General features: G+C 35.4%; 2 protein-coding genes across 2 annotated transcripts; both read right to left on the bottom strand.

Moving 5' to 3' along the window:
• Nucleotides 1-2,607: 2,607 nt before the first annotated feature.
• On the bottom strand, nucleotides 2,608-4,235 carry LOC132561190 (serine/threonine-protein kinase mos-like). The gene is made up of 2 exons (XM_060225921.1): nucleotides 4,199-4,235; nucleotides 2,608-3,830 (listed from the first exon to the last, which is right to left on the bottom strand). Exons 1-2 carry the CDS (start codon nucleotides 4,233-4,235, stop codon nucleotides 2,608-2,610), a joined length of 1,260 nt encoding a protein of 419 aa, XP_060081904.1.
• Nucleotides 4,236-13,055: 8,820 nt separating this feature from the next.
• LOC132561180 (uncharacterized) lies at nucleotides 13,056-17,758 on the bottom strand. The gene is made up of 3 exons (XM_060225910.1): nucleotides 17,674-17,758; nucleotides 16,371-16,607; nucleotides 13,056-13,330 (listed from the first exon to the last, which is right to left on the bottom strand). Exons 1-3 carry the CDS (start codon nucleotides 17,756-17,758, stop codon nucleotides 13,056-13,058), a joined length of 597 nt encoding a protein of 198 aa, XP_060081893.1.
• Nucleotides 17,759-20,177: the final 2,419 nt, after the last annotated feature.

Below are 20,177 nucleotides of genomic sequence, written 5' to 3'. Positions count from 1 at the left end.
TATGAAGGTTTGCTCATTACTGATCCGTTAAACCCCTGGATCCGCCTCTGGTGATTTCAAATGTATAGCACCATCCCTATATCCGACTCAAACCGCTGACAAAATATTTTCCTTCGTAGCCTAAATAAGGAATGCAGCTTCTCTTCTTGGCCAAACATATCAAACGGGCATGGTTTGTTTAATTTATATTTTCATATCAGGTACAAGTATAGCAAATAGTACAAAACAGAACACGTGCGAAGGCTGAAAACTACTTTAATTTTCTATATATTTTATTCCATTATTCGATAATTCACAATGTTAATAAGTTAAACAATAATTTACCGTCCATCCTTAAATCCAGGTGTTACACCATACTTATTCCTGAATGTACACATGACTTCGTATTTTTCAAACGTTCACGGAGAGAATGAGTTACACAGACCAGAAACCTAAATAACGAATAACGGTTAAAATTACCAAAAAGGTCAAAGTTCAGATTAGTAGTTATTAACACTCACAACGGGATGCGTTTAACGCTGATAACTTAGAGATACAGAAATTGAAAAATAAAGTAAGATTTCTTTATGAAAGTATATTAATTTTCATACAAATTGCTTAAAACGGTCAACATTTTTTTTATCTATTTTCATTTGTAATATTCTAAAGCCAAAACTTGGGCAACATATGTATATCATGCCAAATAACATTCATACAGAAATTAAATGTTTAAAAGTCATGCGAGACAATGCATGTTGCTATAATCAACACAATGTTAAAATAAGGTCTTGTCGTGAAGTCCAGTTAACTGTACATTGAAACTCATTTACCGGTCTGTTCTGAACATGAAAAAAACGTAACTAAAAAAAAACCCACAAAAATATATTTTTTTTGCTTTGAATATCAGATTAAAAAGGCAAAAAATAGGTAAACACGTATATTTAATATTTTATAAGGATTAATCATATGGATGAATAATTCTTTCACAGAATATTGAAAATACTGGAATGATGATATACTTTATAAAACTACCAGTGTTGGACGTTCGGACGTCGGAAGAGTACCACACTGATAAGATGTGGAATATATATATCGTAATACAGGTACAGTGTAAACAGGATGTTGGACAAGTAAATGTATAGATTGGCATGCAAAATAAACATAATATGACGAAACAGAAATTGTTTAAACATGGCAAAGCACTGAAAAAGACAAATATTGTATAAATATGACACAAGACATTGTATAAATACGAGGGAAGACAGACATTTTACAGTTTAAAATACATCTTTTACACAAGACGGAAGATGTATAAACATGACAAACGTTGTATAAATATTTTACGAGGGAAGACAGACATTTTACAGTTTAAAATACATCTTTTACACATAACGGAAGATGTATAAACATGACAAACGTTGTATAAATATTTTACGAGGGAAGACGGACAGTTTGCAGTTAAAAATACATCTTTTACACAAGACGGAAGATCTATAAACATGACAAACACTGTATACATATTTTACGAGGGAAGACAGACATTTTACAGTTAAAAATACATCTTTTACACAAGACGGAAGATCTATAAACATGACAAACACTGTATACATATTTTACGAGGGAAGACAGACATTTTACAGTTAAAAATACATCTTTTACACAAGACGGAAGATGTATAAACATGACAAACACTGTATACATATTTTACGTTTTACAGTTAAAAATATCTTTTACACAAGACGGAAGATCTATAAACATGACAAACACTGTATACATTTTACAGTTTAAAATACATCTTTTACACAAGACGGAAGATGTATAAACATGACAAACACTGTATAAACATAAAAAGACAAACGTTGTATATCACAGAGACCGTCATTGTACCATGACACCAGACAATGCATGAACATTACAAAAATGGAAATGGTATAAATATGACAAAGTCCATTAATATATAGATATGAAACAACACGGGCATTGTATAAGTTCAATATGTCAAAAGACGTTGTAGAACTGGTATGTAAAACAAGCTTTGTGTATAACGGTAGACAATGTTGAAGTACGACATAAGACAGATATTGTATAAATATGAAAATCATATAAACAGGAGGATAATAGACAAACATTTAAACACACACACACGACAAAGTACAGTTGTACAAATAATATAGTGCCTTGATATTTAAACAAATATTTATAAATTAGCCAATAGGCATCGTGTAAATAATTAGTTATCGGTTCTTATTTACATGATAACATGTGACAGACACAAGACAAACAGTTGTAAATGTGTAGATATAACAATTGTAAAGAAAAATAAACAGTTCTGAAAATCAACAGATAAAAAACTATACAATCTTTCGATTTTCAAATTTACATATGATACATCAATATACAAGCAGGGAAAAAACCCTGGATCAATAAGACCACCATAAAATATATAAAGTGTATATACTTTACACTATCTGTACATATACTGAAGTTTGTTCGTGTTCAACGCGACCTTATCTAGATAAGTCAATCGTGTTTTTTTTATATCGTTTTCATTGAACACTCGTGATTAAGGTAAATCAATATACATAACTACACCACTATTTACACACGTGTGCAGTATTTCAAAAATGACTATAAGTTTTTCTTCCAGATACCTAGCACTTCCACCAACTCATCAGCAGACGGCCGGTTTTCTGGGACCGAATTCCAACATTGCGAATAGAGGTCACGGTAGCAAAGTTCAAACGGGCACTGCTCATTCATATTTGGGTGTTTAGGTCGATGTCCATAAGCTACAACTCCGAATATGACCACGTGCTGGTTCTCGTTGCCATACGGATTTTCTCGTGATAACATTTGCCACATAGTAACTGCGAACGAGTAAATGTCGGCTTTCCTGGTAGGCGCTTCACCTCGAAGTAGTTCTGGTGCGCGATATGCAAATGTCCCGGTGAGGGACGATCTTTGGGTAGGACTAACTTTTCCAGTTCCAGCCTCTAAGATTTGGGAACATCCAAGATCACCGATTTTACAGTCACCGTCAGGAGTGATGAGGATGTTGGCGGGTTTAATATCCAAATGTACAATGTTGTTATCATGGAGATATTTTAGACCTTGTGCAATCTGAGAAGAAAACTTGAGTCTAATATCGATCGTCATATCGACGTGAGGTTCGTTGAGAACAGTTTGCAGGGTTCTATCTCCAGCATACTCCATAACGACCCATGCTCCCTCATCAAATGACGTCACATGAGTGGCTCCCAATGATTGGACAATATTGGGATGGGTAAGCTGCATACATCGTAGCTCGGCTTTGAAACTTTCAAACATGGCATCAGGATTTTTGCTCATGTTGGGTTTCTTTAACACTTTAATCGCCATGGAGCCATGTCCACGTTTACCATTTGCCATATATACAGAACCAAAACCCCCGGCTCCGAGGAGTTTACCAAGTTGAAAATCCTCCTTGATAAACACTTCATCATTGGCATCATCGATTTTTTTATGTATCAGAAAAGGTTTTCTGATTTCATTGCCGAGACAACTTCTCTTGGAGTCCGACAATCTTTTGGTTTTTGGCGTCGAATTACTGCATTTGGGCGATGAACACCGAAGATGTCGGTACTTTCCAAATAATGACTTCAGCGTATGGACAGGGCTGTTGTGTCCGAGGTGATGATGGACATGGTGCCCATGGTGATGATGTACATGGTGTCCATGACGATGGTGGGTATGATGTCCTCGCACAGGGGTGTGGTGTAGATCGTGATGTGTTTCGTCTCGCACTTTGACCATAACCATCTTGACAGTTCGAAGATTCAGCACTTTTTGAACCCTCGTATAACCAGGTAGACCTATAGGTCAGTCAAAACTATTGTGACCCTGAACACTTTCCGTCAAATTTCATTGGCTTATAGACCAGTTGTGCTTTATTTTCATTGGTTGACCGTTTGATTTCTCGCAATTTACATGTATTGGCCTACTCATAGATGTGAGAACTGTTCGCATTCTGTACAAAGGGGAAAAACACAATCGGCTCACCTAATTCAGTAAAAATATAAAGCGGAAGTAAGACAGCGTTATAGTATACATTTTACAGAAGGTGTGAGAGCCAGATGATATTGCGTTGTAAAATCTGTCCGGAGAGTGGATTGAATATACTACATACGTATTGAGTGTAAGCTGACCATGCTTTTCAGCTATTGACAGGTTACATCCGTACATCTGGTAGATGCACGGGCACGCGCAACATTGAACATTGCGTTTGATCACATAATCACGTTGTTGACTTTTTAAACAAGTACCGAAATATATCTGATCAAGGAATGAGATAAAATATATAAAGATGTAGATATCCCCAACATCCTCAGTCCCCATATAGAACCTCAGTTATTATTTTTTGTTTTCAATTTACTCGGTATTTAAACCAATATACTACAAAGTTCAGCGTAACATACTTAAAATATCAAACCAGTCAACCCCTTTACCCACACCCCAGAAAACAAACAAACAAAAAAGTCAAAACAAACATGGTTAATGCGTGATACAACAGTTGAGGTTACGTTACAGCTGGTATTTACCAGATATTTAAGTTTGGCATTTAGAGGCACTACAGTACAGTTTAGAGATCTAGATAAACATCCACGGTAATGTTTTTAAACCCAAATAATGGATGTGAAAAAATGCTATGTAAGTATGTTATTTGCAATGATAACATTAACGAAGTCTACATCATGCTAATTTCAGTTTTACCCCACTTTCATCAGATTCTGGGCTATTAAAAAATCGCCATTAGTTTGTGGTCCGTCCGTCGCCCCTCTTTAAAAAAAATATTGATGTGAATGTTTCCTGAGGAGAACTAGTTGCATTGATCTCAATTTTCATTTTTTTTTGTATGTTTCACTTGCTTCTTATGGATAATAGATTATAAAATTAAAGTTTGACCAGTAAACCAAAATGGCCGAAACACGGCCATATTGGATTTTGTAAAGTTGAACTTTGTCAAAGGTTTGAGAAAATAAGTGAAAAGAGAAAAGAAAGAGGAGTTATCCAATTCACAAAGGACAATAGAAATCGTACGATGATGGACGACAAGATCCCTCTTAGATCTGGTTATAAACATCTTTATTAATTTATATCAATATTGAGGATACTTTGGACAATATGAACAAGTATAGATATATAGTTATTTTCACGACAATTGATATTGTTTAGTTTACACATTAAAGTATTTACGTCTATGTGTACTTACAAATAAATATGTGAAAAAAGTCGATTCGGCTCTATGGAAAATACATTTACGGTATAACATTTTCCAGTCAACATTAGGAAAGGACTGTTTCAGTTGCCGAGTCATTTGAGTGGTCAGCTTGTAGATGATATATTGCCTGATATTTGAGGTATCAGGTAGTCACATATGTTTGGTATGCATCGTGCGTTAGTTGGAAACATTTAAAAACATCGCCGATTCCTCATTAAGATTATTTGGTTATGACAAAGTGTTTATTTCTGTTGTTTTGTGTATCTATGACCGTTGCTTGTAAAGTGTCCTGCATTATATTCTTAAAAGTCTTCTACTGTATATGATTGCCACATCATTCGTACATGTACATGTAATTTAAGCCGAGGGGCCTGCCTTGTTAAACAAAGCCTGTAATATGCTGGTGGATTACATATTCCTGGGTTTGTCAAATTCACTTTCCATGTTCTGAAACATCGTTAGTCTCTCATTATTAGATGGTCACTCCATGTCTTTCTTCTCTATATGTTTGTAATCTCGTACAGGGGTAACCAATTCGCATAAGAGGTTGGCACGTCGGGTCAGTATCTTGGTATGCACGTGATTCCAACACGTGCTTGTGGTGTGTAATCTGAGCAACATTTTGAACATACATTCAGGTAACCTACTTTTATGTTTTTAGCCTGAAATAACAGACATACTATTATAACTTACAACTTAGTATGTATCATATCTTATTACATTTTTACCTATCTATATCTACAGTATCTTAGAGGCAATGTCTGATGTCAATGTTTCATCATTACTTACATCTGTGATGTCAAATACAGAAACATGTCAACCGTCAAGTTGTTGTGTACATTCTGACAGTAACTCTAATCTAATAGTAGTCATTCATTGATACGCGATGTGTATTAAGAGAGTGTACATGCACGTGTGCGACGTATGGTAGAAGTACATACATGTACAATGTATCGTTATAAAAAAAAACTTCAGTCACCTTGTCTGTTATGAGGGCTATATATTCAAATCTATCATACGGTCACGAATTCTGTAAACCGATTGTATAATTCTATTTATATAGATGTGTTCCCTGCTATGTCACTAATAACATGATGTTTTACGGTGATTCTATTTACATAAACTTAATTAATGATGCGACCCTAATAAGATGTTAACCTAATTAGTCCACTGTAGATGTATTGTTATTTGCTTTGTGTAAGTAAAACGTATACTGTATGTGTGGTAGGTGTCCTAGGTGATTATGTATACTGTATGTGTGGTAGGTGTCCTAGGTTATTATATATACTGTATGTGTGGTAAGTGTCCTAGGTGACTATGTATAGATGTATGTGTGGTAGGTGTCCTAGGTGATTATGTATAGATATATGTGTGGTAGATGTATGTGTGGTAGGTGTCCTAGTGATTATGTATAGATGTATGTGTGGTAGGTGTCCCAGGTGATTATGTATAGATGTATGTGTGGTAGGTGTCCTAGGTGATTATGTATACTGTATGTGTGGTAGGTGTCCTAGGTGATTATATATAGATGTATGTGTGGTAGGTGTCCTAGGTGATTATGTATAGATGTATGTGTGGTAGGTGTCCTAGGTGATTATGTATAGATGTATGTGTGGTAGGTGTCCTAGGTGATTATGTATAGATGTATGTGTGGTAGGTGTCCTAGGTGATTATGTATAGATGTATGTGTGGTAGGTGTCCTAGGTGATTATGTATAGATGTATGTGTGGTAGGTGTCCTAGGTGATTATGTATACTGTATGTGTGGTAGGTGTCCTAGGTGATTATGTATACTGTATGTGTGGTAGGTGTCCTAGGTGATTATATATAGATGTATGTGTGGTAGGTGTCCTAGGTGATTCTGTATACTGTATGTGTAGTAGGTGTCCTAGTTGATTGTGTATACTGTATGTGTGGTAGGTGTCCTAGGTGATTATGTATAGATGTATGTGTGATAGGTGTCCTAGATGATTATGTATAGATGTATGTGTGGTAGGTGTCCTAGGTGATTATGTATATATGTATGTGTGGTAGGTGTCCTAGGTGATTATGTATAGATGTATGTGTGGTAGGTGTCCTAGGTGATTATGTATAGATGTATGTGTGGTAGGTGTCCTAGGTGATTATGTATAGATGTATGTGTGGTAGGTGTCCTAGGTGATTATGTATAGATGTATGTGTGGTAGGTGTCCTAGGTGATTATGTATAGATGAATGTGTGGTAGGTGTCCTAGGTGATTATGTATAGTATGTGTGGTACCTGTATGTGTGGTAGGTGTCCTAGGTGATTATGTATACCTAGGTGATTATGTATACTGTATGTGTGGTAGGTGTCCTAGGTTATTATGTATACTGTATGTGTGGTAGGTGTCCTAGGTGATTATGTATAGATGTATGTGTGGTAGGTGTCCTAGGTGATTATGTATACTGTATGTGTGGTAGGTGTCCTAGGTGATTATGTATACTGTATGTGTGGTAGGTGTCCTAGGTGATTATGTATAGATGTATGTGTGGTAGGTGTCCTAGGTGATTATATATAGATGTATGTGTGGTAGGTGTCCTAGGTGATTATGTATAGATGTATGTGTGGTAGGTGTCCTAGGTGACTATGTATACTGTATGTGTGGTAGGTGTCCTAGGTGATTATGTATAGATGTATGTGTGGTAGGTGTCCTAGGTGATTATGTATAGATGTATGTGTGGTAGGTGTCCTAGGTAATTATGTATAGATGTATGCGGGTAGGTGTCCCAGGTGATTATGTATAGATGTATGTGTGGTAGGTGTCCTAGGTGATTATGTATACTGTATGTGTGATAGGTGTCCTAGGTAATTATGTATAGATGTATGCGGGTAGGTGTCCTAGGTGATTATATATAGATGTATGTGTTGTAGGTGTCCTAGGTGATTATGTATAGATGTATTTTTGGTAGGTGTCCCAGGTGATTATGTATACTGTATGTGTTGTAGGTGTCCTAGGTGATTATGCATAGATGAATGTGTGGTAGGTGTCCTAGGTAATTATGTATAGATGTATGTGTGGTAGGTGTCCTAGGTGATTATGTATAGATGTATGTGTGATAGGTGTCCTAGGTGATTATGTATAGATGTATGTGTGGTAGGTGTCATAGATAATTATGTATACTGTATGCGTGGTAGGTGTCCTAGAATATTATGTATACTGTATGTGTGATAGGTGTCCTAGGTAATTATGTATAGATGTATGCGGGTAGGTGTCCTAGGTGATTATATATAGATGTATGTGTGATAGGTGTCCTAGGTGATTATGTATAGATGTATGTGTGGTAGGTGTCCTAGGTGATTATATATAGATGTATGTGTGGTAGGTGTCCTAGGTGATTATGTATAGATGTATGTGTGGTAGGTGTCCTAGGTGATTATGTATAGATGTATGTGTGGTAGGTGTCCTAGGTGATTATGTATAGATGTATGTGTGGTAGGTGTCCTAGGTGATTATATATAGATGTATGTGTGGTAGGTGTCCTATGATTATGTATAGTGATTATGTATGATTATGTATAGATGTATGTGTGGTAGGTGTCCTAGGTAATTATGTATAGATGTATGCGGGTAGGTGTCCCAGGTGATTATGTATAGATGTATGTGTGGTAAGTGTCCTAGGTGATTATGTATAGATATATGTGTGGTGGGTGTCATAGATAATTATGTATACTGTATGCGTGGTAGGTGTCCTAGAATATTATGTATACTGTATGTGTGATAGGTGTCCTAGGTAATTATGTATAGATGTATGCGGGTAGGTGTCCTAGGTGATTATATATAGATGTATGTGTTGTAGGTGTCCTAGGTGATTATGTATAGATGTATGTGTGGTATGTGTGGTAGGTGTCCTAGGTGATTATGTATAGATGTATGTGTGGTAGATGTCCTAGGTGATTATATATAGATGTATGTGTGGTAGGTGTCCTAGGTGATTATGTATAGATGTATGTGTGGTAGGTGTCCTAGGTGATTATATATAGATGTATGTGTTGTAGGTGTCCTAGGTGATTATGTATAGATGTATGTGTGATAGGTATCCTAGGTTACTATATATAGATGTATGTGTGGTAGGTGTCCTAGGTGATTATGTATAGATGTATGTGTGGTAGATGTCCTAGGTGATTATATATAGATGTATGTGTGGTAGGTGTCCTAGGTGATTATGTATAGATGTATGTGTGGTAGGTGTCCTAGGTGATTATGTATAGATGTATGTGTGGTAGGTGTCCCAGGTGACTATGTATAGATGTATGTGTGGTAGGTGTCCTAGGTGATTATGTATAGATGTATGTGTGGTAGGTGTTAGGTGTCCTAGGTGATTATGTATATATATGTGTGTGTGGTAGGTGTCCTAGGTGATTATGTATAGATGTATGTGTGGTAGGTGTCCTAGGTGATTATATATAGATGTATGTGTGGTAGGTGTCCTAGGTGATTATGTATAGGTGTGGTAGGTGTCCTAGGTGATTATGTATAGTATGTGTGGTAGGTGTCCTAGGTGATTATGTATGTGAGGTGATATGTATAGATGTATGTGTGGTAGGTGTCCTAGGTGATTATGTATAGATATATGTGTGGTAGGTGTCCCAGGTGATTATGTATAGTTGTATGTGTGGTAGGTATCCCAGGTGATTATGTATAGATGTATGTGTGGTAGGTGTCCTAGGTGATTATGTATAGATGTATGTGTGGTAGGTGTCCCAGGTGATTATGTATACTGTATGTGTGGTAGGTGTCCTAGGTGATTATGTATAGATGTATGTGTGGTAGGTGTCCTAGGTGATTATGTATAGATGTATGTGTGGTAGGTGTCCTAGGTGATTATGTATAGATGTATGTGTGGTAGATGTCCTAGGTGATTATATATAAATGTATGTGTGGTAGGTGTCCTAGGTGATTATGTATAGATGTATGTGTGGTGTATAGATGTATGTGTATGTAGGTGTCCTAGGTGATTATGTATATGTATGTGTGGTAGGTGTGTGTGTGGTAGGTGTCCTAGGTGATTATGTATAGATGCATGTGTGGTAGGTGTCCTAGGTGATTATGTATATAGATGTATGTGTGGTAGGTGTCCTAGATGTATAGTATGTATGTGTGATTATGTATAGGTATGTGTGGTAGGTGTCCTAGGTGATTATATATAGATGTATGTGTGGTAGTGTCCTAGGTGTCCTATGTGTGGTATGTATGATTATATAGATGTATGTGTGGTAGGTGTCCTAGGTGATTATGTATAGATGTATGTGTGGTAGGTGTCCTAGGTGATTATGTATAGATGTATGTGTGGTAGGTGTCCTAGGTGATTATATATAGATGTATGTGTGGTAGGTGTCCTAGGTGATTATGTATACTGTATGTGTGGTAGGTGTCCTAGGTGATTATGTATAGATGTATGTGTGGTAGGTGTCCTAGGTGATTATGTATAGATGTATGTGTGGTAGGTGTCCTAGGTGATTATATATAGATGTATGTGTTGTATGTGTTGTAGGTGTCCTAGGTGATTATGTATAGATGTATGTGTGATAGGTGTCCTAGGTGATTATGTATAGATGTATGTGTGGTAGGTGTCCTAGGTGATTATGTATAGATGTATGTGTGGTAGGTGTCCTAGGTGATTATGTATACTGTATGTGTGATAGGTGTCCTAGGTGATTATGTATAGATGTATGTGTGGTAGGTGTCTTAGGTAATTATGTATAGATATGTGTGGTAGGTGTCCTAGGTGATTATTATATATAGATGTATGTGTTGTAAGTGTCCTAGGTGATTATGTATAGATGTATGTGTGGTAGGTGTCCTAGGTGATTATGTATAGATGTATGTGTGGTAGGTGTCCTAGGTGATTATGTATAGATGTGTGTAGGTGTCCTAGGTGATTATATATAGATGTATGTGTGGTAAGTGTCCTAGGTGATTATGTATTGATGTATGTGTGGTAGATGTCCTATATGACTATGTTTAGATGTATGTGTGGTAGGTGTCCTATGTGAGTTTATGTATGTGTGGTAGGTGTCCTAGGTAATTATGTATAGATGTATGTGTGGTAGGTGTCCTAGGTGATTATATATGTGTGTGTGGTAGGTGTCCTAGGTGATTATGTATAGTGTGGTATGTATGTGTGGTGTGGTAGGTGTCCTAGGTGATTATACTGTATGTGTGGTAGGTGTCCTAGGTGATTATGTATAGATGTATGTGTGGTAGGTGTCCTAGGTGATTATGTATAGATGTATGTGTGGTAGGTGTCCTAGGTGATTATGTATAGATGTATGTGTGGTAGGTGTCCTAGGTGATTATGTATAGATGTATGTGTGGTAGGTGTCCCAGGTGATTATGTATAGATGTATGTGTGGTAGGTGTCCCAGGTGATTATGTATACTGTATGTGTGGTAGGTGTCCTAGGTGATTATTTATGTATGTATGTGTGGTAAGTGTACTAGGTGACTATGTATAGATGTATGTGTGGTAGGTGTCCTAGGTGATTATGTATTGATGTATGTGTGGTAGGTGTCCTAGGTGACTATATATAGATGTATGTTTGGTAGGTGTCCTAGGTGATTATGTATAGATGTATGTGTGGTAGGTGTCCTAGGTGATTATATATAGATGTATACTAGTATGTGATGGGTGTCCTAGGTGATTAGGTACAGATGTGTTATTCGTCTCTGTATTTTAGTCATTGACGTATCCCCGACTCAAAGTTGGTCGCTTTAAACATTCCAAAAGGCAGTAGAACTTCATTTCAGGAATGCGGACTTAAAGTAAAACTTAAGGTATTAACTTCATTACAAACACATGACGAAATTATTTAAATATTTAAATGGAGGAAGTTGATAATATCTTCATTAAACAATCCTCATATATCTTCTTTTGTTACGAGGACATAAATTCCCTAATCTAGCGAAGTACCTTGTAAATATTTTTTCTCGATTTTGACTTTTTTTGCGACCAATTTCAGGTTTACCAGTTACTTCCTAAGTATCAATATTAGACCATTAACATCACTGACGTGTCCTGGAAAGACGATGGATCTGCTGTATTTAAGTCTAAATCTTTATTAAAAGGTGTTATTTACTTGTGTGTCTTTTGTGCAATCTTTGACATCTGCCTGATCTTGCCATTTTGTTTGTTTTTTGTTTTATTCATTTTTTGAAGGAGGTTTTACATTATTTGTAATGATAGTATAGGATTTTGTTAACATTTGTTGGCTATGTGGTCGATTTTAAACTTTTCTGCTGACACTTTCGAACGTACTGTCATTTAAAATATGTTGCGGTTTGACTTTCAAGCCGATGCCTTGTCCTTTAGCACTATATTTAATTTACAGTTTAATCGGCATTTACTATACAATTTTGTTTTGGGCTTTATTAGCAGTCCGTCTTGAAATTGAAGAAAGTGAAAAAATATAAACTTCGTTTATTTTACAACAGTTATGAAGCAAGTGACACAACTTATGTTCGTCACTTTGTTGTCTCGGATGGAAGAATGGGGAGGATGGTAAGAGTCCGGAGTACTAGAGAAAACCCCACGTGGTCAGTCGTGAGGCGTGACCCCATCCCTGTTCACGTCCGATTGGTGACTCAAACCCCGCCCACATTGGTGAAAGGTGAGTGTTACCAGTGTGCCATCCATGTAAATAAGTTTGGTAATATCCAGCGTTTGCAAAATATAGACAAATAATATTTAGTAAAAATACACCTTTCTCTCTTCTATAATAAACTCGCTTTATACTCGTTGCATTTAAAATACGGCAAATATTTTCACTTATATAGCTTACTTGTTCACACTTTCAACTTCAATTATGACAAAAATATACATATAAAACAAGTGGTGAGGATAAAGACTAGGGACTGAACTATCATATTGCTGCTACAGTTAGGGGCTGGAGTAGCATCGTTATCTTCAGCCAAACAGATATCTCCTTCGAACTCCACAGCTCCTAGATTTTCAAGACTTGCAAATATTTTCTGAAAATCGGACGCATCTTCTTCGACAAAGGACTGCGGGTGACAACCTCTATCCAAGCCTTGGTAGATCAATACACACTGACGATCTATTATATTTAGAGAGCTATCTGAAATGAGATGGCATTGAAGTCACATATCTAAAATAAGACGGAATGTTTTTTTTACAATGAAATAAAATCCTTTACTTATAATTGGGACAGCCAAAGTAAATACTCCCGTGTTTATGTATAAGATAACACTTCCACGTGATCTAAAAATGAACCATGTGCCTCAAGCGTCTTAAGGGTTTTTGAGAGCAGATGACAATGCCACTGACAAAATCACTTGTTTATACCGTACAAACTATAAGTAAACATAAGATGTAAACTTTAACAGACCTAAAACCAACAAGAATTACACCATGGCACTCCGGTAGTGACCCATACTATACATTTTATCAAAAGTGGTTATGCATCATAATATTAAGTATTAATATTAAGTATCAAGAATGCTTTGTTGTAAATAGAGCCATCGATAAAGTGTTATTAGTGAATTTCCCCAACATGTTTAGCTTACTAGGCAAGAACCATCGGTAATTAATTATCAAATTAATATTTACTATCTAGGAAAGAGTCATCGAAAAAAGTCCTCATTTAGTTTTCCTGACATGTATAACTAGCTAGACAAAAGCCCTTGGTAAATAATCGTTATATATTTTTCCTTATATGTTTAGTTAGCTGGGCAAAGTCAAAGATTACAGAATAGTTATTGAACAGATTCCCTGTGTAACAAACATTCGATGTTTTCTTAAATGTCAAACCATTTTCATGTACTCCATGGCACTCCGAATACTTTCTTAACAAATGTTTAGAAAAATAAAATATCTGATATTGAATGTGTTTTAATGTTTACTCTAAAAAGTTGCTTTTTTACAGAGAAGCAGAGTTAATGCGAGCTTTCTCTGCTATATCTAGTAATGCTTTATGATAAGAGAGAGAGAGAGAGAGAGAGAGAGAGAGAGTCACATGTCACATTCAATCAAATCCCTATTTTACATTTTTTGCAATTAAGAGATACCATCATCTTTGCTTAATTTCTGATCGCCGTATATGAGTAAATCTAATTAAATTCTCAAATAGAGGTTGTAACTGTCTTATTAATAGATTTCGATTATAAATGTATAGGGGGACAAACCTAAAAATAATAATAAAAGTCTTCACATGGGTTGCTGCATCTACATTCAGCTGTATTACCATTTGTTCTAAAAAAATCGTAATCAAGAGATCTGGCAGGATTTCTCAAACGGAAATGAAGTATGTTTAAATTACGTAAATCTCATACCTAAAAGCATTTGTCATGTATTATTTCTGTCTTACTGATAATTGATTTAAATGTATTGAGAGAAGGACAGCCTGTTTTATTGAGGAAACAAATGATCTATTCGCGATTTTATTCTGTAAGTGTACGTTAAATGTTGTAAGACAGATAACGTGTTTTACACTGTAATATGACGCCTGCAGTATTCGTTTCACATTTTCTATGAATAATGTATAATCGTTACAAAAGCTCATCTTGGAATCAAACAATGATTACTGGTTAGGCATATATCAGTCAATGAAAAATAAACAAGTTCATTGTAACATTTTACTGCGTTGCGATGATAAAACCTTGAAAAAAGTGAAAAGGTAATAGGTAAGTCCGCTTTTCCCGATATTCCAATCACCAGCAAATTAAAATCGAATTAATCTGGTCCGTGTTGATTATTTACATAATAAGTAGATCTTGATCAAGCGCAAATCGAAAATATCAGGAAAAACTAATTTGCATATTTAAATTACTCATTTAAATATGTTGTCAAATTTGGACATAGCAACGTTTAAAGGCCCCCTTTTTAAAAGCAAAGACACGCCCACCATCCTCCCTTTGGTGCATTTGTTATATTGGTGTCATGACGTCGACTATGTAGTTTTAGAGTCATTTGCATACATGGTGCTGTTTCACTTAAAATTCAATGCAACGAATAAAATCAACCTGTTAGGAGGTATTCATGTTTAAAATAACCAACTACGTAGCAATATTTTCTCAACAAAACTGAAATATGGTGAGATTTTGAAGATAGTATGCTCTGGTGTTGCGAGTTTCTTTCACATACGTTCTATATACGTTACCTATCCCGTGATACCAAATGATAGCATGTAAAAATAATGAAATAAAATCAGTTAAACAGAGGTGAAGACCGAAATTCATTACCACAATTTACAAAATGCAACGCCCGACATTAGTTCAATGTCTTATTTCATTGGAATTCTGAAATGAGTGCATTTGAAATGAATAGATTTGAAATGAATAGACTTGAAACACCGCGATTAAGATTTGTCCTGTTGTATATATACAGAATACAAGAGCGTATTAAACACGTCTTCAGAAAGAAGCCGAGTGTGATTTTCCTGTCAAGCATGGGTTGTCACATGAACAAAGCTCCCTAAAAGAGTGATCCGCTTGTGCCCACTCTAATCGCTTCTATAAATGCGGTCGTGCCGTGTGCAGTACGGTATACTGAGGTTTTGAACACTGTTAGGGTTTCTTGTGAGCACACGTTAAACGTGTCTTTATTTTATGGTATTTATGAATGAATTTTTTTTTATGTACAAAAGTTTATCTATATGAAAATGCTTGATTACAAAAAGTTGTGTCTTTAATTCGTTTATTGCATCCTGTCGATATAATGTATGATCTTGGGCCCCTGAGTATGAATGTCAAGGTTATATAACTCAGATTGGTCTATATAGACAAGTTTGATATAACCTCGAGAAATAGTTGATCATGACAGGTACTGTGTTTTCATCTAATACAAATAGACTTCTCGAACAGTGGAAGAAAGTCGGTATGTATCCAGTTTGGAACAAAATATAAAAATGCAATTTATATCAAATTATATCTTAAGTGGAGAGAGAGAGAGAGAGAGAGAGAGAGAGAGAGAGAGAGAGAGAGAGAGAGAGAGAGAGAGAGAGAGATATATATATATATATATATATATATATACTGCTGGTATGCGTTTGGGTTTATAAGGGTTGATACTCGATAAGCTGTTAGGGTTTTCGAGACATTCCTTATTCTATGCAAATTTAGATTCAATGATACATTCTTAGCTCAGGTTGTTTTACATACTTGATATGCCTCCCGCAATGGCAATGTTGATTTTCCCCTTGTAGGCCCCACATCTATACACATGATGCCCAGTTTCTGGGTTTTCTGGACACGTGATTAGGTCAATGTCTGTCTGGGAGGTGGGTGCCTTACAGTTTTCATTTCTGATGCCAGGGATGATGTTTAGAAATGGATTCACAAAGATCCCAGCTGAAGTCCCATCAAGGTCAATATTGGTACACTCCATACATGTCAGTCCTGTAACGGGTACAGCATTGAAACATCTTAAACTGGTTACAGCAACGAAACATCAAACAAATTTGTAAAAAAATCTTCACCAATTTGCCATATGCAAATAACATCAAGAAAATACCAAAATAGCAACATCATCATAATCTAAACTCAAATTCCATAAAACTAGGACGAAACATGAACCAAAGAAAGATTTACAAGGAAGCTCTTGAAAAATGACCAGGTGTTCCGGAAGAGTAAGCGTCTTCTGCTTCATCGAAACTCGCAATGTAATACCTATTAAATGTTATTTAACCGTATAGAAATGACAACCTTTCCTAAAAGGTTCCATTTTGTATCATATAAATCATATCAATTAGAATCAAGGCAATCTTTCAATCTTATGATAGAAACATTTGCACTACGACCTTTAAACGAATGCCAATAATTGACAGCAATACCTCTACGAGCATTGAAACGATAACAGCATTGAAATCTAGTGATAATTGAATGTGCGATGTTTGACTTTTGCCATAGGTGAAGTTACCTGCTGTAATTGTTGGACAAAGGTAAGGTAATTACGATTACTCCGCGCCTTTCTGTAACAACTTAAATGTAACCTACAGATCTGCTAAGTCTGCGGGTCATTTAGGTGTATTCCACTTAATTGATACGAAGTCGTGGCAGCTAAACAGTTTTGATAAAATGGCACACTAATCACGTGTATCGCCGAAATGTCAAATTAAAGCTGCATTCAAGATCAAAATAAAAAAACTAATTTTGTTTAATATCATTATATTTTAATGTGATTTTATTAGAATAAAAAGGCACATATATATATAAGATAATGTTAGTAGCAAGTTGATAAATAAAATTTATAAATCAAATGACACATGGTTAACAACGTTTTACTTCACTGCCGTCATAAATGTGTCTTGAATGATACCCCCTTATCCCTCTCGCTCCCCCTTACTTATAAAATGACAAAAGTACCCCCTCCAACCCCAACCACCTTACATACAAAATGACAGTAGCAATTATAGAAATGACATGTGGATGCTATACAGGACTCGACAAATCTGTTGTAACATACCTTGTACGTGTCTGGTGTTCTGCGCAAGTATGACCATGTACATGCCCACCTTAACAAGCCTCAGAATTAAAGTTTTATGTTCCATCGCTGTTTAAAGACTTCAGAAAATATTCCGTAAACCATCAAAAAATTGATTCCTTGAGACAAGTTCACTTCCTTTCTTCTGTTGGTACGATTCAGAAAATGTTCCTAATTTAGCCATAAGTTTTCACGTTGTACGAATCCTTGATCCACTTTGTACAGATCCAGTCTTTAAGTGATTGATTCTACCATTTCAGGAACGTGGTTTTATCAAGGTTGAGTTGCGATGAAACCTTGGAGAATTTTATAACTAGCCGCGGGATCATATTAACCTCTGACCATCGACTGATATACTGCAATTAACACTTTGAGTCGGAACAACCTTCGTTTGATTAGCTAGCGGCAAGACCGTCGTGAGCCACCTACACAGACAATGTTGTTGACTTAGGATATAGATATACTAATGAAAATTGAATCACTCTATCCATAGTTGTGATAAGCATGCTAAATTAGGAAAACAACTTATACAGGATGTGGGTGTTCGAATTTATTTTAATGTATTTGTTCATTCGGTATACGTAGGGGCTAGTGTACATCGTCGTCCAAATTTTTTATCACTTTGGATTTTCCTGTCGCTTCCTTGGCTTCAAAATTTAGGCCCTTAGCTTCACTGACTAGACCCAGAAGGACGGAACAGCTGTATGTTACAGTTTAACTTAGTATATGGCTCTACTTGTCAAACAAGACTTCTGTTAAAGGTGCTATTCACTTGTGTGTCTTTAGTACAGTCTTCTGGGATGCAGGTGGTAGACAATACTGGTTGACTTTTAGTCGGATATACAAAGATTATGATATTTATTTAATCATTGAGCTATTGCACCTCCCCGTCTAGACTAAGGCTTTTCCTTCGATCACGTTTGATTTTATCAATTCATTGTTTAGCTCTACTTTGATTTCCATTAAATATGTTTTTCACTTCTGCGTCTTTTGTACAGTCCTTGATATAATAGGCCTTCAATTGACAGTTATGAGATGATAACCAACACTTTCTTTGCAAATTTTATATATTGTCAGTACGTCAGTATGTAAATGTTTGGCTGTTACCCATTGTCGAAAATTGATTGTATCAACAAGAAGACTTTTAAAAATAATGTCACAATTCGGGATATCCTATAGTGTCTCACGCAATTAATACAAAGTTACAAAACAGAAACGTGAATAAAAAAATTAATGAATTTACATGAGTTCAGAATCAACATTCCCAGATAAGTATAGAAACACTAGAGATAAACAATGTTTTTTTTATCCTTCTAGGACTGAAACTGAACTTCTAAAATATGTCATCAGAGCTTAACTTCTACAGAGGTCATTGAAACTGAACTTCTAAAATATGTCATCAGAGCTTAACTTCTACAGAGGTCATTGAAACTGAACTTCTTATAGACGTTATTGAAATTCAGCTTCTAAAATATATCATCGAAGCTGAAATTTTAAAAGATGTCATTGAGGTTGAACGTCCAAAAGATGTCATTGAAGTTGAATTTCTAAAATATGTTATAGCATTCAGCGCAGAAAATGCCGGTAGCATAATTGTAAAATTGAAATATGGAACTTTTTTGTTTAAAATTAAAAATGCATGAAAGTGCCAGAATCACAACACCATAAATATATGTATTTTTTAAAATGTATGATTCGACTACATCAATGATCTCTCATGGAAAAAAAAGAGAAAAATATGCTCTTGACTCGCCAGAAAAAAGACAAAAATACACTATATTGCGGTTATCAACAAAGAATTGTGCAAAATGTAACAGGTATGTAGTAAATGTATCTGGTCAGGGAAGTTCCCAAATCCCGTAATTTGTTCGACTCCATACGTTGTCATTATTGTGTCTTCCTTATGCATAAATCAACAAAGCGTGAAAAATGAAACAGATAATGTGTTCTTAAATGAAATTATTTAATTTGTTAGGACAACGATATACAAATAGAATCTCGTCAATAACATGTGATTGTGCATGCTAAAACAATTGAAAGAAATATAAGAGGGCATTACCTTATTTCTGGGTGATATAGAATTACAGTATGTTTATTATGCAGTAAATTGATTTTAACTTATACAAAATTCTGTGCAAATACAATGAATATAATCATTTTAAATTACAAACATTGCAAGAGAGCTCTTTTTCTCACTGTTACAAATACAATATAAGTCATGACACAGTTTTACACGGACAAAAATATTCAGATTAAATAATTAAATGAAATGCACATAAATCAATTTTGATGATGTTATTTGAAATAAAATAATAAAAAGAAGTAATTATGTTTCATAATCTATGGCTACAGTTAAGTTGGCTTCTGTAAGATGTATAAAGGCAACAATGATAATACACTAAATTATAATTTATACATAGCAATTGTAATTCAAACAATTTTCCTCCATAAGTAGTTTTATTTCGATTCAATTATCATATCAAAAT

Source organism: Ylistrum balloti, unplaced genomic scaffold, assembly GCF_031769215.1.
Source record: "Ylistrum balloti isolate Yb309-2 unplaced genomic scaffold, AGI_CSIRO_Ybal_v1 Utg369668, whole genome shotgun sequence".
In the NCBI taxonomy this organism is placed as follows: Eukaryota; Metazoa; Mollusca; class Bivalvia; order Pectinida; family Pectinidae; genus Ylistrum; species Ylistrum balloti.
The sequence above is the reverse complement of the archived record's forward strand: the minus strand, read 5'-3'. Positions and strand labels throughout refer to the sequence as shown.

What these genes read in the sequence shown, in the direction of transcription:
- LOC132561190 (XM_060225921.1), bottom strand. Translation starts at nt 4,235, where the DNA reads ATGTTCAATGTTGCGCGTGCCCGTGCATCTACCAGAT. An exon ending in TGCCCGTGCATCTACCAGAT is followed by an intron (nt 3,831 to 4,198) that starts GTACGGATGTAA and finishes ACTGACCTATAG; the next exon opens with GTCTACCTGGTTATACGAGG.
- LOC132561180 (XM_060225910.1), bottom strand. Translation starts at nt 17,758, where the DNA reads ATGGAACATAAAACTTTAATTCTGAGGCTTGTTAAGGTGGGCATGTAC. An exon ending in GAACACCAGACACGTACAAG is followed by an intron (nt 16,608 to 17,673) that starts GTATGTTACAAC and finishes TACCCGTTACAG; the next exon opens with GACTGACATGTATGGAGTGT. An exon ending in CATTGCGGGAGGCATATCAA is followed by an intron (nt 13,331 to 16,370) that starts GTATGTAAAACA and finishes ATCTCATTTCAG; the next exon opens with ATAGCTCTCTAAATATAATA.